At 38.5% G+C, this 22633-nt stretch overlaps 1 protein-coding gene across 1 annotated transcript in view; it reads left to right on the top strand.

The window, feature by feature from the left end:
* atg7 (ATG7 autophagy related 7 homolog (S. cerevisiae)) overlaps positions 1-22633 on the top strand; it is an 85243-nt gene that overhangs the window by 31767 nt on the left and 30843 nt on the right. Inside the window, exons 14-17 of the mRNA XM_004068648.5 lie at positions 2784-3017; positions 4131-4246; positions 7440-7515; positions 10832-10912. Coding sequence (XP_004068696.1) covers positions 2784-3017; positions 4131-4246; positions 7440-7515; positions 10832-10912 — 507 coding nt within the window. The remainder of the gene's footprint in view (positions 1-2783; positions 3018-4130; positions 4247-7439; positions 7516-10831; positions 10913-22633) is intronic.

Genomic DNA, 22633 nt, shown 5'->3' with positions numbered 1-22633 from the left:
GTCAAAGCTTTTTAGGAGAGTGGTAAAGAGAAAGCCACTGTTGAGGAAATTACATATTAGAGCTGGACTAGTGGAAGACTCCATGATCAAGTGGAAGAAGATTCTTTGGTCTGATGAGAGCAATATTTAGCTTTTTGGCCATCAGACAAGACGATTTGCTTGGTGGAAAACAAACACTATACATCATCAAAAATACACCATCCCCACTGTGAAGCATGGTGGTGGCAGCATCATGCTGTGGGGATGTTTCACAGCAGCAAGCTCTGGAAGGCTTGTAATGATAGAGAGCAGAATGAAAGCTGCAAAATACACTGAAATCTTGGTGGACAATATCTTACGGTCTGCAAGAAGACTACAACGGGAGGAGATTTATTTTCCAGCGAGACTTGAAGGGGTTAAATAATTATGCAAAGAACTCTATTTCATTTTTTATATTTTTGTTTCATTGACATTACTTTTTAGAATTCTGTTTTCACATCAACATTGAAGGTTTTTTTCTAGTAAATTTTTGTTTGAGTAAAGACAAATTGTATTGACCATGAGTGATTTATGAAAGCAACAGAAGGGACAAACATTCAAGGGGGTGAATACTTTTTCAAGGCTTTGTAAACTTGTTAATTCTTTTATAGTTGCTAGGAAACATCTTCCCGGGGTTCTTTTTTTTTCTTTACCTATCCAGTCACTTTATATTTTAACTCCACACTATTCCTTGGATTTATTGACTCTTTGGGCGTTCTGATTGTACAATCGAATAAAAATTTATTGATCCCAATAAGGAATTCAAATGACCTTGTTACAATAGCTCCATTAAAAACAGCAGATAGATAGTAAACAACACCAAAAATACACTTAAAAATTAATGACAACAATAGTTATTGTCCAGCGTCTACGAGGTGTTGTAGAGGCTTATTGCTGACAGAAGGACAGATCTGTGAAAATGCTCCTTGTTGCACAAGTCTTTCAAGGAGCTCCTCAGTGCACCCATGCTTTCATGCAGAGGATGATGATGATGAAGAGGATAGTCCATGATGATATTTTCCTGTTTTCATTACATCCTCCTCTCAGCTACCACGGTCTCAGACTCTAGGGCAGGGGTGTCAAACTCATTTTGGTTCGGGGGGCCACATTTAACCCGTCTAATCTCAAGTGGGCCGGACCAGTAACATAAAAGCAAAATAACAGCTTTGTTTTAGTTTTTTACTCAGTTGGAAAAAATGCCTCAATCAACATAGTAGCCTAATCACTTGGGGCCAATGGATCTCAAATAAGATTAATTTCAATTAAAGAAAAGTTGGTCTATTCAAATTAATACAGACTGAATATTTTACATCTGACACTAAAGCAATCCAGAAACTTTTCTTTAAGGTAAGTCTCTTAGTGGTGCTGAATGTCACATTCTTTGAGCACTGCGATGTTGATGACATACAAAGCATTTTGGTTTTGCATTCAGCTTCGTGAAAGAAAGAAAAAACTCTGTCCATTTTTCCTGGAAGGCTCTTGACTCCACTTCACGTTTGACAACATTTAGGTCATTAGGGTGTCGCTACTGATCATCCTTATAGCAAGATAACAGCGGTACGGCTCATAGGGAACCAAGGTGCATCCTACCCAGACGCAGAGCTGTTATGTTTCGCTTTTGGCACTTGCAGAGATATGCTGTTTCAACTGTTATTCCTTTCCTTTGCTCTCCCTAGTGGCGGAATTGCACATTTCGGTTATTTCTTTAAAAAAATCACAACTCGCCACAGGAATGGACTAGAAACTTGCTTTCTTTTTTAATCATCCTTATGATTTTTACTCTTCATGTGCGGATTAAACCACCTGGCGGGCCGGATAAGGCCCGCGGGCCGGATGTTTGACACCCCTGCTCTAGGGGCCATCCCAGAACAGAGCCAGATCTCTGCACAAGTTTGTTGATCCTCGTCGTAGAAGAGAGCCATCATAAAAAAATAAAAAACAAAAAAACACTTTTTCTGAGTCCTGAAAACTCTGAAAGACCCCAGTCTCCTCAGCCTCTTCCACAATCTCAGGCGACATTTTGATGTTACCAAGCGATAACAGCTGATCATGTAAACAATCCACCCGCAGACCGCTCCCGACCCCGAAGTGGTGGAAAAAAGTCCAAAAAGAAGAAGCAGGCATGCCACCGAACTCATTACTTGTAAAAAACAAGTCCATATCTATCAAAACACGTTAATGATAAGAGAGCAACAAATCCAAAACACAAAAACAAGTACCGTAAGCTAACACGGAGTTATGGCATTAGCAGCCTACAGTGGTGCCGGTTTGCTCCTACGCAAATTTCTAGTACTGTGAATATTATGGTAGATGGCAATGAAAATCAGTCAGATTCTGATTCTCTCATTTCTACGACCCCCCCGGATAGATGTTGTTCACCAATCCTTTTTTTCAACAATTAACTTTGAAAATAAGCTGTCGATGAAAATATTAACTGGACAATTGTTTACATCAAAGGAATCTGACTGTGTGATAAGGAAAGTACTGGCAGACATGAACTGAAAACACCCACACAAAGAAAAATCCATAAAAAAGATTTACACCCCCAACTGTCAGACCCAGCATGATGGCAGCACAGGAAGTTCATCACTGGAGGTCATCAATAAGGGGAAAACTTCACTAACATTTAATGTCAGCATTTAATTCTCTGCTGCTTATTTTATCAACTAAAGGGATCCATATTTAATGTCAGCTTGAACCAATCAGCGTCTCCAGCTGGATTAAAATTGTTTGTAATATTCTCATTGTTCCGTTTCTCTCATCAGCTGGTGGTGAACGCTGCTCTGGGCTTTGACACTTTTGTTGTGATGCGTCACGGTCTGAAGAAGCCTCCTGCCAGTCGAGGTGTCGACTCCTCCCCTTCCTGCTCGTCTGCTTCTTCGTCACCGTCCACGCCAGCTGGTTCAGCTCCCAGCGTCCCAGGCTCCTCCCTCTTCTCCAACATCCCAGGAGACAAGCTGGGATGTTACTTCTGCAATGATGTTGTGGCACCAGGAGACGTAAGGACGACTCTTGCATCCTAAAACGGATGTTATGGAGATTCAAAATAGTTATAAGTACTGATGGCAGACTTTTAAAGTTTATTTTTTCTTATAAACTAAATTAAGATGTTGTCTGCAGTAAAATTATTGCTACAAAATGTCTTCTGCTTTAAAAATTCAACAAACAATACTTATTACAACTTAAACATATATTATAAAACTTCTAGGCATAGGCTCAATACCACTGACATGTTTCTAGTTTTGTATAGCCAAAAACTGTACAAAGTTTCAGATGTTTCTTTTTTAGGGGTTTACGTCGTATTTTAGAATTGAAGGTTAAAAAAAAAATTTCTATGTTTAAATATAATTTCCGGATGAGGGTAGGCTAGAGCAGCCTGTCCACCTGTGAAAAATCACACCACCCACATGCTCTGTGCTCACATAGATTCTTCATTTGACCCTTTATGTCTTGTTTCCACTTTGTACCATTAACAAAAGTTTGATTTGAAGGCTGCGTATTAGCTGTGAAAGGCCAGAGCCATTTGCTTCTTTCATCTTTGACTGCCGTTGGCTTCCCACCCACAGTCACAAATTATCCCAAAGGTTAGAAATACAGTCTGGATCTCTCAAATCTGCTAAAATTAGTATTTTGTTGAATAAATTAATAATTAGCTATAAATATTGTAATGGAAATATAAGTACATTGTACACACGTTCTGTTCCTGATTAAAGTCTTGTTTTATTGATCTGTTTTTATAAATGGGTGAAACCTGTTCATTTAATCTCATGGGTTTAATTTCCCCTCGGCTGAGCTGTTGATCAATCTCTTTACAGCCTAATTTGGCAGTCACTATTAGATAAAGTGCTGTGTTTTTGGGTTGTTTTTTTAATGGCCCAGCCTTTCAGCCACTTGCTATATGGGTATATCCATCCATGTTGGCTGGAGCTGTTCCCAACTGATAAATACCTCTGCAGTTAATAATGGAGCCCAAATGAGGGGTTAGAAAAGGTCTTTCTAAGCAGAATTACAACCATACTCAGTATGTGTTTCACATTTTAAGCTCCAAAAACCTTAAATTAAGCGTCTTCTGCCAAAAGTGTCCCCCATTTTTTTCTTTTTCTTTTCAACAGTCTACTCGGGATCGAACCCTGGATCAGCAGTGCACAGTCAGCAGACCAGGCCTGGCCATGATAGCTGGAGCTTTGGCTGTGGAGCTCATGGTGTCCATGTTACAGCACAGTGAAGGGTAAGTGTGCTATTGTGTGAGGTATTAAAAAGAAAAGAAAAAGGACTAATGTAATTATACATGCATTCGTTAACAGGGAGCAATAAAAGCTGCTGGAAAGGCTTTGCAGAGACGAAGAAAACCATAGCAGCATTCAAACCAAACACCCCAAAAATTAAATAAAAACCAAAATGTGAGTGAAGCAGAAGCAGAAGGTCTAACAACAGTTGTAGTTAAAAGGGGAAAAAATTGCATAGTTTAAAGTCCTACTCTAACCCTTTTTTAACTATTTTAAAAGCATTCTTAGGGGTCTTTAAATAATGATTATGCTGCTTTTAGCCAGAATAAATAAAACTGTTGTTTTCTAGGACATTGAAGTTTCTGTAGAGTGGCAGTGGTTCATTACAACTTTGCCTTGGAGTTTTCAAAACTACAAGCTTTTTTTTTAAAACACCCTTTTTTTCGTCTATTTCTTTTTACAACGATTTGAATAAAGAAACATTTAGAAATACAATTTTAAGTTTAATTTTCTTTTTATATGTCCTCCATAACTAGATAAACACCACAAAAAATGTTAAAAACACAATTTTTATTGGAGCAGTTTTTAAGAATTTACACAGCCCTTGTTTTAGTTACTTGAATTTCAAGAAGGCCAATTGTACGGGGGCCCTGAAGTGCACATCACCACATCAATAAGTCAACTCAACGCAAAAGCACACTAAAGATCACAACAATTAAAAAAGCAAAACAAAACAAAACGTTACATATCAGAAGTTAAAACAAAACTCCGGAAACCAAAACGTTGAAAGAAAAAAAAAAGTAAAGAGTTGTTTGAGCAATCACCAAATTTTTGGAGTGGCTGCTGCCAGAAGCTTAAATAAATATCTTGCGGTTAAACAGGTGAACAAACATCATCATCGAATCAGTGATGCCTCTTTATAACCTATATTGGTTGCTTATTTTTTTACATTTTTTTTAACTTTTTTTTTTTGTGTTCAGATTTCTAAAATCTGATGTTGCCTTTTTAATAATTGCTTTGCTTTGTAACTGTTGTTCAAATCAAATCAAATAAAACTTTATTTACAAAATAGCACTTCTCATGCATTTTGTGCAGCTCGAAGCGCTTTATCATTAAAAACAGAAAACACGCAATATTACAGTAAAAACCCAACCCACGCTTCACCCTTTACACTCCCGTCCGTTAAAACACATGACCCATGGCCCCCACGTACACGTGTTGTGATCTTTAATATGTTTTTATGTTGAGTTGTTGATGTAATTTGTACTTTAAGGCTACCAAACCAACGCCAGATGACATACATAAAGTTTAAATAAAAAACAAATAAAGACAAAGGAATGAAGCTAAGTTACTAGTTTCAGGCTGCATTTGCTCAAACAGATGAACACCAGCAAGTTCCAAATGTTGCAATACCTCAAGAGTCCACTAGAGGCTGGTGTCAGAAGGGAGCAGCTTCTCATGAACAGCCACATTACAAAGATTTGACACATGTAGTCTGATGTTTATTGCTTTGTTTTCTAGTCATGACATCTGTGGGACTTTATTTTTCATTAGGGCTCAAAGTTTCACGAATTATAGTTTCTGGATTGGCAAGTGAGTTGACCCAGCGGAGCTTTTAAAATAGACTAAGTCCCGCCCACTTTTCATTTTCTAATTGTTTCTGAGTTTGTAAACTGCTGTCTATGTGCCTGTCCCAGCTTAGGTATGACTTTCAAATTAGACAAGATCCTATAAGAAAACAAGACAAAATAAAAAAAAAGGTAAAACAAGGTGTTAACCTTTAAAACAATTTACAAAAACACATTTCTTAGTGAAAGTAAAAACTTCCAAAACCTATGCACCATAGGATGGATGTTAGATACTCCTGTAGTTTAGGAAGGGGCCCCTAGTGCTTTTGTCTGTCTCAAATGAGAACTGGAGGGTTTTTGGCAGCATGCAGACTTTTTTTTTTTTTTTTTTTTTACCTGTTTTTTGATCTTCTTTGACTCAAAACTGCTGTGGAGTAAACTTTAAAGCTCTGCATTTCGTTTGTATTTCCAACATTTGCTTTCTCCTCCTTTAAAGCCTGAAAAAGATGTTTCATGCCGGTTAAGTGTGCAGTCATGTGCACAGCAGGCCTTTTTTGAAAGTAGCGTTTTGTGTAAGTGTGTGTCTGTCTCTGCATGCTTCTCAGTGAAGGTCATATTAAGGTAACCACTTGCTGAGCCTGATAAGACAGCTATTTTCAAGATAGGCTGTTACGCAGCTATTCTTTCTGTCTTGATGGAAAGCTTATAGAGCGGAGAGGAGAGGGAGAGCTTCCATGTGCTCAGATGTTGTTCATCTTTTTTTCCTTTACAAAAAGGTCTCAATTTCTTGCATTGGCTTTTCTGTGTGTGTGTGTGTACGCGCATGCGTGTGTGTGCGCGTGCGTGTGTGTGTGTTTCTCTGCTGTGTTCCTTCCCTTTAAATCCTAACTCCTCAGTATCCCTTTGAATCTCTCTTCAGTGTTCTGATGGAATTTTAATTTCAGCATTTGAGCTCTAGAAAGTCTGAGGCATGTTGGGATTCATTTTACAACTGTTTTGGATCATCTGACCTCATTAAACTATTATCAATTAAAGCAAATGCCATTAAAGTGTTTACTTTTGAATCCCCAAAAGACTGCAATCAATAAAAAAAAAGATAAAGTTGATGTTTTCAGATTAGAACACTTCACAGGGATGGGTAGGAAGAGTGATCCCTGAAATCCTATTCTTTCGAACAAAAGGTCATTCTGGGGATGCTGTACTTCAGCAAATGCAGTTGAGGCTTGACTTCATTGATCATTCTCTGAAAACACCAGTAAGATTAGAAGACATTTTTTTTATCAGCATTAAAGATTAAATGAGTAAAAGTATGGGCTTGTTTAGAATCAGTGATGACATATTTGGAGGGAAAAGAGAGGTGAATTACTTAACCCTCTGAAAACCTTCACACTGTCACTTCTTTGCATGGGAATTTGTGATAATGAAAATAAAGAATAATAATAAGAAGGGAAAGAAATCATTTTCTGACCTTAATGTTGAAGTTTACTTTCAAAGATGTCTGCTTGTGTCACAGCAGAACATTTGTGATTATGGCTTCATGAAGACCACCAAACCTGCATAACTGATGTCATTATGTAAAAATGTAATCTTGTTAAATGTGTATGTCTCTGTCATTCTCTGTCTCCAGGGGATATGCAGTGGCCAGCAGCAGTGATGACCGAATGAATGAACCTCCCACATCGCTGGGTCTGGTGCCACATCAGGTCAGAGTCACAGAAACATATTCTTACACACATATGAGATTTTTTTTTGTGAAACTGTTTTAAGAACATTACAGGATCTATTGGAATTATGATTAAGATATGTTCTATGTTTAGGTTCAAACTTCAAGCTATCTGTAGAAAATGTCTTTTTTTTAATCCCAAAAGTAGGTTAAAATATGTTTTTCCTAAAAAAAACCTTCAGTTTTTTTTAAATCCAGAATGGCTTGAAGTAACTCCTTCCAAAATTGACTGAATGAAGCTGAGCAAGTTCATATTTTACCTGAGGTCTGTTAATAATCCTCTGGGCTAAATGGCTGCGGATGTAGAGTTGTGTAACCTAATTCTTCTAAAACAAAGTTCAAGTCTATGTTAGATTTTTTTTTGAAGGCATGAAAGATGAGAATTGGATTTCTGGTGTTTATAACATGTTCTTCTGGCATTGTTCTCATGATGGAGGACAAGTATAAAGAAAATTAAGTTTAAAATTGCATTTCAGAGTATTTTCTTTACTCAAATCGTGGTGAATCAGGAGTTTAAAATGGGCTGTACTTGTGACGTCGCAAATGCAAGGAGCCATAAGATCCCTGCTGTGCTCCTTTCTGATGCATCTACCTATAGACGACTAGATCCAAATATTTCTTTGTTTTCCTCGTCTGAGCTGGAATCTGACTTAAAACTGTACAGCTGGATGGCATCAATATTGCTCGCCATTTTTGTTGTACCGCTAATGTTAGCTTGGAGTTGTAAGGGGCTGTAAGCTAGCAGGAGATAGTGTACACAAAGGGATGACGGGAAGTGAGGGTAGGCTTACTCTGAGCAAATGATCCCGCCCACAACACAGAAGCGAATGAATTCCTGCCATTCTGCAGAAACTATGTGCTACAAAAAATGTCTAGTTTTTGGTTTTTGCCTAAAATCACAAGCATAATCATATTTAAAAGACCAGCGGGGACCATTTTAAAAAATATCGAAAGATGATCAGAGTGAGACATTTAAGAGCCTTCTTTATGTAATTTTATTCATAAATATATTTTTTAAGTTTTGGTTATCTTTTACTTTGTATTCTATATTTGGAGCAGTAAAAGTTTTTAAAGCTAAACGAAGAAAACACTGTCATTTATACATTTTAATATTCATATTAATTTTTTATAAAACTCATCTCAGACTTTTTAGCGAGGACACCAAAGTGCCTCAAAACTGTCTTATCATGGCTCAAAATCCCATTAGGCCAAAATACTAGAGACATATTACACAAGCTCTTGCTGCAGATATGCTTCCCTTTTTGGCATTATGTGCACTAATGAGTTGAGCTCTAAAGCAGAACCAGGTCAAGTCTAAAGCTTTTGTCACGTCAGAAGAGACAATACCTTCCAGAGGTCAAGAAACACAGAAGCTAAGGTCAGACAAGACGGAGCTGGAAATGTTGCAGAAAGTCACAATTAAATACATGAAGTCGCATTTGCATATTAGCAACTCAACTAGTTATAATAGCAATAATGTCAGCTTGAACGTTTTTTTAAAAGCTTATTAGTAGTGCTTAAATTGTCAATATGCACGCAAAAAAAAATCAGTCAACAAGTGTTTTTTTTTTTTTTTTATTATAAGAAAAAGTCCAATCCAAATCATCACTCAAATCAAAGAACTAGAAATCTTTACTTCAAATGTGTCAAAATGTTGAAACGACTTTCTGTTCCACAGGAAAACTGTAAAAAACATAACAGATCTATTGGGTTAATAAATAAAGGACTTGGGGTTGAGGTGGAGCTCCTGCTGCAGAAAGATGAGAGGATTTATAGCCATCCAAAACTGTATTCTTGGCTAACTGTGTGCTGTGTCTCACCACCTCCATTTGCATCATCATCATCAGTATTCATCATCCTGAGAATATGAATCCCTCTGTGCCTTTCGCTTGACACTTCTGCTGCTCACAATATTCCATCCAAATAACCCACAGAAAGATGCCACTGTTTATGCGCATGTGACAGTCATCCCAGAGATGAAACTGCAAAGAGTGCAACGTTCTTGTGGAGTGAAATGTGGATATGTAACATTTGAAATATCACACCTGAATTGCTCGTTGCAGCTTGTTTTTGTAGAAAACGTTGCTTTCAGGCTGCTGGCTGTCTCTTTGGCGGAGCCACAGTGACAGCTTGTGGTAACTCGGAGGAAAACAAAGCGTTGCTGGCCGGGATCTGCATGTTTATGACCCTCCTTCCACTTTAATTGATGCCACTAAACTAGAAAAAGCATGTAGAGGTCAAAGATTATGATAAAACATGAAAAGCATGCTTTTAGATGCATTTTTAAGCAGTTAAGTATTGCTGAAAAAGGAAGGGAGGCTTTAAGGCTGGTAGAAATGCTAGAAACTTAAGCTTCCTTCTTATTATTATGCCAGTTAATACTGAACCAAAAATATTTAGAGATTTACAAATCCAGTATGAATTAAAACAATTTTAAAATTAGTTTGCTTAATTTATTTACATTTGAATTTTGTTTATGAAAAATGCAAAAAAATAAAAAATCAAAGGTTTTTAGCCATTACTTGATCACATGATCACATTGTTATCTAGGCAGCTTTTCTGAGTGCTTCTCTTTCTGCTGTCGGTCCAGTTTTTAAAAAGACCGGTACTCTGAGCTTTTCCATCTCTCTTGCCCACGCTCACCCTTTAAGATGACTCACTTCTTCACTCACACTGTTACATTTGTTGGATCAACCACTGGGCATGAGTGCTTCTCTAGCTCTCACTTTGCATTAATGTTACATCTGCATGGCCCCTTACAGTCCTGCTCTACATTTCTCGACATTTATTTTTACAATTCTTTGAATATGTCTGCATTTGAAAAGACAGTTTTGATGTCAATGGAAATCCCTTTTGCAGTTTGCAGTTTGCAAATGAGTTAAAAGGGTTTTCCTAAAACATAGTTAAAAGAATTTACTCTTTTTTTTAATAAAAGGAGGAGCAAAAATTTGCTATTCATTATTTTTTTACTTGTAAGCGCTGTTAATTTGTAGTACTTTTCAAAAAAGACTGTAGTAAAAGCATGCAATTACTATGATCAGACATGCAGAACATGTTGACGTTGCCTCCCACCAGATGGAGCTCTCAGTCTACTCCTGAACAAAAAGAAAACCAGAGAGCTGACTTTTTTTCCCCATCAGTTTATTTTTTATTGCTTTTCTGCTTACAAAACGGATGTCCCAGGGTATTGTGTCATTAAAGTGTTTTGTTCATTTTACAATTTTCAAACTGTCTGTATAGTTGTCTTCTTTCAAAAAATGTGCCACACTTTGAGAAATCTTGAATCATCTCCACAGATTCGAGGCTTTCTTTCAAGATTTGACAATGTCCTGCCTGCCAGCCTGGCCTTTGACAAATGCACCGCCTGCTCACCCATCGTAAGTGACCCAATTCTTTTATGGTGTCAATTTGAATGATTACAAGTCCAAAACACAACAGTTCTGTGATGTAGTTAATGTGGATGTTGCTCAATGTGTTTGGTAGAAATATTAATTGATTTTAGTAATGCCTTTTGGCAGTTGATCCTTCAGCAACCTATTCCACTATTGACTTTATTTTAAGGTTTTGTGGATTTGGAAATATAAGTTACGGGAAAGCCACCACCTCACCACTGTGGTGGAGCCCACGCCCACATGTGGTGCCAATCAATTGCCTGATTGGCTTCATTTTTAGCTCTACAGGACAATCCACAGTTTGGGGATTTCTAAAGAGGAGGAATAGTTGTGGCGTGCCAAAAAAACATATAAAAAATAATTTTTTAAAAATATATTTGTTCCATAATGTCCCAATTTGTTTTTGGTCTTTTTGTTGAAGTATCAAAAAAAAAATGACCTATGAAATGTTACCAAAAAAGTAAAACCATAAATATGTTTAGAGAGTTCTGATTTTATCATCAGATTCGTCTACTATGTGACAGCAACGATCTGAAACACAAGTTGCAACCGTAGCAGAATTTGGGGGATTCCCAGCCCTCCCGTTTCCATAATGTAAAGTCAGTGTTGCTGTGTTGAAATGTTATTCCTTCAGGATTACTGAAGAGACACACACAGGAAAGCTGGTGAAACCATCTGGTAACGATCAGGCAGCAGTTGCTCACTGATGTCAGTAACTGTCGTATGAGTGGAATTAGCTCCCACCGCTGGTGTTTATGTGAGCATGTGCCCGTTTGTGTGCATAAATGTGTTGTGGAAGGCATCTAAAATAAGTCAAACGGGGTGGGAGAAATGACCTTTTCTTTTGTTGTTGTTGTTTTTTTTTTTTCTTAATACTGACTTGCCATTAATGGTCAGCTGTGACCAGAAATGTGACTTATGTTGAAAGACGGATGGAGAATCTGAGCGGTAATTTAAAAAAGAAAGAAAGAAAAAGTTACACAAACAATGAAAAAAATGAAAATTGTGTGTGTGTGGATGTAGGTGTGTATGTGCATGTGTAGTGAGGTTAAAAGTACAGAAGGTTCAGGGCTAAAAAAAGCGGAGCTGTGATGAGCGGAGGGCTGGTTCACCTCATTCTCCCCCGATCTGAATGCTCTCTTTGTGTGGATAAAGAGGTCATAAAGCTCCAGCTCTATCACTTTCATGTGAATACGGGGGAGAAACTAAGAGGCGGGAGGGGAGGGGAGGGGATGGGAGGTAAAAGCTGCTAAGCTTCTTCACTAAAAGTTTTCCCCGCCTACATTTCAGGAAGAGTAGAGGGAGGAAAAAAGTACAGCATCCGACCCCAGTGAAAGGTGTCAGGTTTTTGCCAGTGTTACCACAGAGATGGTTCTGTGGAAAAGGATTGCATTAGTTTGAAAGGAATATTGCCCAACATGAGTTGAGGGAGAGATTATTATTTGCTAAGGCAGAAATGGTGAACATATTTGCATCTCAATGATACATCTTAGGCCTTTCTTTACTTGTCATTCTGTCTCTGCTGTGTCAACAGCATTCTAGATTTAGATCCAAGACTGGGTCTACCTGTGCCGGGAGAATACAGGGTTATGTGAGAAAGGGCATCCGGCGTGTAAAATCTCAGCCAGAACCACCTGTGTGACTCAGTGAAAGCTGATTTGCTGTGGCTTACCCCTGAAGGGATAAGCCGAAATGTGAGCAGCGTCAACTTAATATTTATCATTACCTTTAATCTAATCTGAATCCACCATCCTTTCACTGATCTCTTGCTCGTTGGCACAGTAGTTAATGTAAAAGTGTTTTTTTTAACTACTTGATTTCCTCATCCATTAAGTCCACTGACTGCCTTAAACATAACACTTCCTCAGAATACTCTTGAATCCTGTCATGCTGTTTATGTCATTGTCATGTGTACCTCATCTGTCTGTGTTTGCAATTTCATGCTTGACTTGCCCACAAATTTTTGAATTTTTGAACCTTCTCTGTGTCAGGAGGATAAACCAAATAGGTAGGCTTGTTATTGTAAACAACAAAACATTCTTAATGACATTCAGAATCAAGTTTTTCCTTGTTTGAATAAATAATATGGAGACTTTTCCATAAGGCTTTTTAACTGTCAGCATTTGGTAAGGGTTTTTCCTTGTTTTCTTCTTAATGTGTTGTTTTGTAGTGTGGCATGTGTTTGGACAGCAAAGCTTCACAGGTTTTTAGGCAGCTGATTTTCAATAAACATGCATCTACCCATTTAAAAAAAATCAGCCTCTCTTGACCATACTTTTGTTTTAATTTTTTCGGTTTTCCTTTACTCTGCATATCCTTTAAAATGTTTTTCAATCTTAGCCCATCTTTAAAGTTGTAATTATCCAATATTTTATGCCACATTTGTTAATTGTGACAGTTGTTACTCTTCTAATTTCCCTCTAGTTAGATAATATAATCGCCATTCTCATGAATAATAAGCAGTTAGTACCATCTTTTTGGGTTAACATGTCTTGACTTGTGTTAAGGTGACTGTTGCCCTCGAAGTGGTTGACTTTAGAGTAAAGTCCTGGCAGGAAAATACCTGCATTTCTGTGCAACACCTTTGCATTGGAAATGTTGACAAACCCCTCAAACTTTGCAACGTTGTTATTAACATGGGAAGTATTTCCAGTATTTATTATGAAGCCTTTCTGCTACTAAATTTGGATGTCTCTACCTTCAATCCTGAAGGCATAGTCTGCTGATGCAGCTCCAGAACCCTACCAGCTATTATCTAAGATACTTCTCACTCTGTCCATTTTGTCTTTATGTCTACAAGTGGAGTCATTGTGTTACAATGTCTTATAATGACTCCACCATGTTTTTCTGCATGCTTTTGTACGCTGGTCCTACATCTCACACTCAGAACAAATTATTTCAGCATCACTAATGTCTCTGCTCCATACCCTTGACTCAGTATGACCGTGTGGCTCTCATCATAGTTTAGTTTTCACTGGAATAGTTTTTTTCTGTTTCTACAAAAACACAAAGTGCAGCTTTAAACTAAGAAAACGTTTTATTTGTCTCCCTGTGAGTTATGTGTATTTTAAATGATTAAATACTTTCAAGCACTCCTTTAGAAACCATAGCAACAAGAAGTCCTTTGCCCAATGTCTAACCCGCATTGTATAGGGTTTGATGGCATTCTCTCTCCTGATGATATAAACAGCAACCATCTCAACTCTCCTCTTCTTTAGCGATGGTAGTCAGTCTGATAACATGCCTCATTTCCTTGCAGGTGTAATTGTTCCTCATGATTCTCTGTTCTTGTCTTCCATCATAGGGTTTCTCAAAACACAAGAGATACATTTACTGTTCAAAAGTTGAATCAACTCGACACATGCATCAGCAATTTTTTTCAACTTCTGTGTCTGCCGAGGCTTCACCATTAAGGTAGCTTAGATGGCGCCTTTCTAATCTCAGTAAATGCAAATGCAATCATGTTAGTTCCTCGAAGCTAGTAGATGTTTTCATCTCTGCTCTAAAGCTGCGTTCACACCGAACACGATTCATGGTGCAAATTTGCTTTGGCTGCCTCTTTTTCACAGCGGCAAATTCTTTGCTCGCCGCCTGTCCAAAAATGTGTCCCTGAGCATGACGACACGGTCGCGTGTGGGAGGAGCTTCCAGCTAATGTTTTTCACCTGATCGCTATATGGAGCGGTGTCTATTCATGCCGTTTACAATGCATGGAAGACACAAATGATGTTGAGAGATCAGGTTTATCTATTTTAAAGAACGCTACAAAACACTGGTAATCACATCTCCATGTCTGGGTTCATGAGATCATTCATAGATTCTCCTGGTACCTGGAGCTTCCCTTCACTCCCACTTCGAGAGCTGTGTCTGTATGAAAGCTGCTTCTGCGGGGTTTCTGTTTCTCAGTTTGAAACCTCAGTGTCCCGCATTAACCCGAGAGGAGAAAAGAAAAACAAAATAAAATTAGGGGACCTTTGAAAATAAGGAAAATATTACTAAGTTCAGAGGGCCCAAGCAGGCTGCCTTCTCCTCCCCGCAGTGAGCTGGAAACCTATCCAACATTAGCTCCGGCAACCCTGCGGCCCCAGTGGGTTAACAAAGTAGATGGAGGTTCAGGACAAAAACGCTGGCATTGAATGTGTATTATGCCCGCTGATCAATTCACTGAAAACGTCACATCCCAAAGCTTAGTCCTTGATTGGTAGATGCAACGCGGCGACCTACCCACAATTCAGATATTTGAAATCTCGTCAAATCACGCTGCTGCTGGACCTTCGCGCCGCTTATCTTAGGTTCTGCGCCTGCTGCTCAAATCGCGCCGCAGAACCTAAGATAATGTCTGTACCATTACCTAGACATTAAAAGTGGCCACCTCTGCTGCGCAAATCTTGTTTGGTGTGAACGCAGCTTTAAAGAGTCATGGTGAGTGTTGACTGCTGTATCATCATGCTATTCAGGCAATGGCACACTATCATGCTGCCACCTCCTTTTGGGGTTACAATCATCAGATAATGAATAAACCTCATTGTTTAGGTTTTTCCAGGTCCGTAACATCTTGAGCATTGAAATTTCACCAGCACTGAACTTTGCAACAAAAAAGGTTTCCGAGACAACAATATTCTTTAGTCTATTTGCATATTTATAAGAAACAAATAGGTTAAAGACCTTTTTACAGCAAATGACTCACAGAAAATTAAAAACAGTTACTTTCACTTAAAGTTAACCTGATGAAGTAACTCAGGTCTTTGACCTACAAACATATACATCATATATGTTGCACTTTACACCATTATATTGCACTTGGCGTTAGGACACAACTCCAATTTTCAATTTAAAAAATTAAAAATAAAATCCCTTAACGTTTTCCTCTTTCTTTTCTTTTTGTAATGGTGTCCTCTTTAATGGCCAGTGTGTGCCTTTTGTTTGTCTTCACTTTTGGATGTGTGTTTCTCTGTGTGACTGAGTGCATGTCTGTCTGTGTATATATTTCTGCCGCAGTCAGCTGTGGGCTGCCAGGTTGCCTTGGAAACTAAACAATTCAGCCCCTGTCTGGGCTGGAGCGGTTCCTGTAGAGTTGGAGCTTTTCACCGTGTGGTGCAGTGTGTCTGTGTGTGTGTTTCCTAACTTCTTTGAGGGCTTCAAGCCAATAAAGTGACATGCCAAAGAGTAAATCACAGCTGACGTGGCGTTGTCTAAAACCACGCTAGACACATTTTACTACAGCTGCTTAGATACCACAAAGCATAATGTCCCACCACTTTTAATGAAACTTTTTATAGAAAAAATTAAGCATGAGTTGTTCAATTATACTCATATTGCAACTCATTATTCTGTTAAAGAATGTTTGGTTAGTTCAATTCTGGTACAAGGATTTCTTTACAGAGTCTGTGTCAACAAAGTAGTTTTTATGGGGTTTTGTTTTGATAAAAAAAAATAAAGCCTTTTCCTTCTGTTACTAAATTTTACACAAACCTTGAAGAATCAAATGTTTCAATCTCTGAAATGATTTTGAAGACTGGTGTCAGAAAAAAGCAATTCCCTATCCTCCTTCTTTTCCTTTTGGCTTTTCCATTCAGGAGTCATCCACAGTGAATCAGCTTCCTCCATCTGACCCTGTGCCCTGCATCTTCTACTCTAACACCAGCTACCTTCATGTCTTTGTTCACTGCATCATATACCTCCTCTTTACCTCAGCATCCTTCTACCAATATATTCACCATCTCTCCTCTGGACAGGTCTGAACCATCTCAGTCTGGCCTCTCTGACTCACACTGCAGGGCTTAATGCTCAATTCGGATTTTTTGAAAAAATCCGAATTGTTTGCTAGACCGTTCACATTTCCAAGTAAATCCGAACTTTTGTGATCTCCAGTGTGACCGTGACACGACCCAAACGAGACCCGCATGCGCAGAAGCCAGAAGAATACTCAACGGTGAACGACGTCACTTGTTGTTTGCGGAGCCAACGTTAACAATGGATGTCAACAACAGTGTTGTCAAAAGCGGAGCTCTTTTTGTAATATTAAATTTATTTTCACGAAGGAGCAGCACAATTACAATCTTCTCATTTTAAGAAGGCATTGGAGTCGGGATCGTCTGTACCCACTGTAGTGGAAGAGGAATGTGTATGTGTTGGGGCCGCGCCCCCGCGTGTGTGTGTGTGCAAGCGCATGCCGCGATAGAGAATAGGGGGGGGGGGGGGGGGGGGGGGGAGGGCAGTGTGGGCGCGCATTCATGTTGTGTGTTACGGAGGAAGGATGACGGTAATAAAAGAAGGTTTCCCCCAGAATAAATACTATGGACTCTTTATTAACCCATTCCGGAGAATCTAAGGATCAGAACAGGGAGGAGGAGGAGGATCGCCTCGGGTCCCCCGCGCTTGAGCACGGTCGGAAAGGGGAGAAAAAAAAAAGTTATCGCGGGAAAGGTTCAACACCACGCTCTGCCATTTATCTGGAATTTTTTTCAAAAACCGTCCAGGGCTCTTATCGCAACTGGGCGGTTTTTGAAAAAAATTCCAGCTAAATGGCAGAGCGTGGTGTTGAACCTTTACCGCGATAACTTTTTTCGCGTCGATGACAACGTGTTGCGTGTCGATGACGTACAGTTCGGAATCAAGTCGCCTGGCCGGTCAGACGGCGGTCGCAATTGAAAAGAACCGTTACAATTCGGAATCAGGACGGCAAACCCACGGGGCCTGGGTCGCAATTGAAAAGATCGGATCTGTGTCATTCAGACTGTCATGAAAAGATCGGAATTGGGCCGCTTAGGGGCAAAAAATTCGGAATTGGGTCGTTTCAGCCTGCAGTGTGAACGTAGCCTTAATCTCCAAAACCTCTAACATGTGCTCTGATGTACTCATTCCTGATCCTATCCATAATGGCCATCTCTGCTACGTCCAGCTCTGCTTCCTGGCTTTTCCTCAGTGCCACTGTGTCTAGGCCAAACAACATGGCTGGTCTCACCTTTTCTACACCTTTTCTTTCATTTGAGCTGAAACTCTTCTATCACACATCACACCTGACACTTTTCTCCACCCATTCCAACCTGCCTGCACTCGCTTCTTCACTTCTTTTTTCGACTCTCTCCATTCCTCTGGACTGTTGACCCTAGATACTTCAAATCCTCCACCTTCTTTATCTCTTCTCTCTGTAACCTCACTCTTCCAGTTGGGGACCCTCTTATTCCCGCACATGTACTTTTAAAGAAACAACCCAATGCAGTTGAAGAGACTTTGTTGGATCTTGAACTGTTTTGCTCATTGAGCGAAGGTAACTCTAGGCCAGTGGTCTGCAAGCTGATCCTCCGGAGCCACATGTGGCCACATGTGGCTGTTTGAACCCTTGTTTGTGGCTCTCTGGTTCATTTTAGAAACTAACATACTTTTTTGTACTATGCTGCACATCAAGTCAAACAAAACAGTCAGGTAAGTCAAACATTATTCAACTAATTCATAAACAGTTGAAGGACAGGTCAGATCAGCCCAGCAGGCAACTGTGTTACTACAGTATCTATAATGGTCCAAGCGGTTCATCATGCAGTTTGGTTACTTAGTTTACCAAAGTCAAACATTCTGACAGATTTTTGAGCACTGAGTACCACAGAAAATTAATTCGGGGTCAGTAAGCACAACCAAAAATGATACTTAAGGATTCAAGGATTTTAAGTGCACCTTTTAGTTCAAAGAATAAGGTATGGTTCTCTTAATTAGCTAAGTTCAATACAATGTAGTTAGTTTTAAAAATGTGTGGCTGTGATGCCAACAACGATAAATTAAACTGTGTACATACGTATTTTTTTATTTTTTTTAATCACTGCTGACTTTACACTACATACTGTATTGAGATGATCCCATTTGATATTGGGTGTCTTTTATTTTGAAAGGAAGTCACGTGAACCTTTGTCAAAAGTTACAAACTATTGCATATTTTGAAAAAAAGTTATTTTCTATTTGTTTTTTATGCAAAAAGACCAAAAGTTTATTTATATTTATCATAACAGTAACAACAACATAACTAAAATTCAGTCTTTTATTATTCTAAAGGGTAAAGTAAGTCTTTATGGCTCCTACCGGGTTGTAGTTGGTAAGAGATCGACCTGAATGGCACTTTAAGTGGTGAGGGTTGCAGACCCCTGTTCTGGGCTGTTTGATCCCCATTGGAGTTTGTTTCTGGTCATTCACTTTAGTTTGTGTAAAAGCTCCTCTGACCTCTACTGTGAACTAAGCAAATGAGCTTTGATTCACTTGAGAATGTTGACTTCCAAGTGGATATTGATGTGGTTTACTACAGTGTGACTGTCTGTGAAGGCTCTCCTTCATTCAGGTGATATAATCTTTTTCCATCTGATTAAGCTACTTGGATAAGTGGCAAAACATTTAAAAAGGAAAAGGCAAAAAGCACAAATGCAATGACTCAACTTCAAGATGTAGTGTGACGGTAAACAAGCTATCCAGCAGAGCATAAAGCAAAAGTATTGTCGTATGTTGTGTATTTTGGGTAAAACTGTGTTGTAAACCACATTTACCACTGGACTCCCTTACAGTGGAAATGCATGCTTTGTAGTGAGGAATCACTTTAATGGACCAGTCTGGGTTTGGCCGTTGTCACGACAACAAAACTTGTCTGACAACATTGTGGCATGTGTGACGTTTTACGGAGAGGCCTAGGTTTTCAGGAGCTTCCTGTTCACACCTTTGTGAGAATAATTTGTCGATGACCCCTTCAGTTTTGACATGACAGCCAACTAGTGTACAAAGCAAGGTCCACATGGAGATGGAGGAATGAGTTTGGTGTGGAACCCAATAGAACACCTTTAAGATGAATTAGAGTGAAAGCTGTAGACCAGGCCTAAACATTTCTTTTAACTCCTTCCTAAATAATTGAAGCTGTCATAGCTGCAAATCGTAGGCCAATAAATAAAGTCCTGCAAATTAGAAGTCATATAAGTTACGGTAAATGCAATGCAATGCATCTAAAGGAGATTAGCAAATAATTTAGAGTAAACAGTGTACAGTCTTTATTCCCATAGTGACTGTTACACCTTTGTCTGACTGCTAACTTTTCTCCACTTTTTTCTTAATGCAGCTTTTGCATTTTCTTGGTTTCTATCTTTTCTAAAGTTTCTAGTTGTGCACTTTCTATATCCAAGCTAAAGTCCCCATTTATAGCATGAATAGGCAATTTTAATTATGAACATGTAAAAATTTACGTCTTTGTCTAAATTCATATACGAAGCTATTAGGTGTCTGAATTCAAAATGGACTCCAATTGGCAGAAAACATTTAGCTCCAAGAATTTGCCCTTTCTTTGTCTTTTGCAACACCCAAAAACACCCTAATGACTCAGTAAGCAATACTTTCAAGTAAAAGGCCAGTGTCTAATTTGATTTGATGACAAAACTGATTCACCAAGTAACCTTACTCAAATCCTCGGTAGTTCATTTTGAGCATGATTTATGGAAAATTACTTTGTCCTTTAAAGTTATGTTTAGCTGCAGAGCACAACATCAGTATTTTAAAATAGGCTTTCAAATCATATGTAATGTTGAATCAGTATTCATTTTTTGTGTAAAATGTCTAAGAAGCATTTTCATTAAATATGTTGTTGCAGAAAACAGATACATTTATAATTGAGTAAATAAAGCTGCAATAGCATATCAGTTGCATTTAACTTTTTAAAAAGGACTTTGCTGTTGAAGCTGATTCACGACCAACTGTATTTAATAATTCACATGTACATGAAAAAGTGCTCATGCGTTTTTATCAACACTTTTGTAGAAAAATACTTTTAACAAAATGAATCCTTATCTATTTTATCTTACTTACCTAAAAACTGACTATTTGAGTAGTTTCTGGGAGCAATCATAAAAACTCTTTCAAATTTGTATCTGGGATTTTTTTTTGAAAAGATAAAAAATGCTTTAAGAGAGAAAGTTAAGGGACTCTATGTGTCTTTATTCTGTACTGAGCTTTGAAAATGACTTTGTCCCATTTCAGTAACTATGTGTTGGAAAGTTTTACCTAGCCCTGCTGGATCTACAGGTTTGTCTTTTTTCTGAATAAAGAGCCACGAAAGTTCATTTTAAAATAAAAATAACCAAGATTTTTTTTAAATTTTATTTTAATCTAAGTTCAACTCTTTAGCCCACATTCACTAACATCGTTTTTTGTTTAAGATCCGTTCTTATTTCTTGTTGGTTTTAGACCCAGGCCTTTGTTTGCATTTGTGTGTGTGTGTGTGAGTGTGTGTGGGTGTGGGTGTGGGTGTGTGTGGGGGTGTGTGTGAGTGTGTGCGTGCGCGCCACTGTGGCGAGCAGTGACTTTATCACAAGATCATCTCAGTCATCAGGTTGCTTTCTGTGACATAATCAGCTATATTTCAACAAAGTAGGATTTTACCGTTGGCCATCTCACGTAACAGAACCCGTGGATGGAAGTGGAGAATCAAAGAAGTAAAAAAGGAAGGAAAGAAAGAGGTTGAAAAGATGAATGAGGAACACATCAGTGTGCATTGTGTGTGGCGTATCTTGGCTGCAAGAATAGACGCCAGACTAGTCTGTATACACACACACAGAGGGTGCTGATGTCTGAAACACTAGTAATTCTACACCTGTAGAGAAGGGCCTAGGGGCGTTCATTATAGACTGCCAAACTTTAGAAAGGTAGTGAAGAGGCTACTCGATTTGTGTGTGTATGTATGAGTGTGTAGGGGTGTGGATGAGCCTGTTCTGGGGTGACTGTAATTATTTGAAGTTTGCACTGATCTAACATCAAGGCAAAAACTGTTGTGTGACCTCAAAGGTGCTGAATTTTGGTCAAACAGGTGTTGATTGGGTGGGGTTATGGTTTGTTTTCTGATCAAGTATTAAAAAGTGCATTACATTATAAAATCGGTTTATTGTGATTTTTTTTTTTCAGTCATTTTAAAAAGTGAAACTTGTAGTTTTCACTACAGATGTTTTGTCATTATTCAAACTTTTATTTTTGTTATTTAAAAAAAATATTTATGCATCAAAAGTAACGAAAACCCTTAATTCATATTGTCTGAAAAGCAGACTCAGACTCATCATAAAATATGTTTTTAGCGCAAATGTCACACTTGTGAACACTTTTTTCTTTTCTATGCATTTAATACTTGGTTTGCGTTTTTGTATGAATTACTACTTAGATGTACTGTGGCATGGAGGCGTTTATGGCTCTGTGTGTAAGACATGTCATGTTGTGTCTAGTTCGTGAATGACTTAACATAAGGATTGCAACATTTGTAGTCCACATCAAAGACTTACCTGTGTGTGATGGTCTTTCATTGTCTTTGTGACTTTGTGACACTTCTCCAAATTCTTAAAATGGATTTTGCTTGAAAATCCTCTCAAGGCTGCAGTTCCCTTCAACCCCTGTTGCTAGTGCACTTCTTTCTACCACACCTCTCTTTCCAACCCATGTTGTGATAAAGCGCTTAGATGCAGCACTTTGTGAACCTCCAGCTTATCAACGACTACCTTTTGTTGGCTTGCGAAGGGTGTTGATGACTGTTGTCTAGACATCTATCGAGTCAGCAGTCTACCCTATGATTATAGCCTACTGACCTAAACTGAGAGACCACCTAAAAGCTCTGGAACCCTTTTCAAGTACTTTGAGTTAGATAGCTGATTTGTTTTCAACATAACCTTTTATTCCAATTCTCTAGTTTTCTGAGACAGAATTATCC

This window comes from Oryzias latipes, chromosome 5 (assembly GCF_053564925.1).
Source record: "Oryzias latipes strain Hd-rR chromosome 5, Olatipes_Hd-rR_3.1".
NCBI lineage: Eukaryota > Metazoa > Chordata > Actinopteri > Beloniformes > Adrianichthyidae > Oryzias > Oryzias latipes.
Note: the sequence above shows the minus strand (reverse complement) of the source record. Positions and strands in the feature narration are given on the sequence as shown.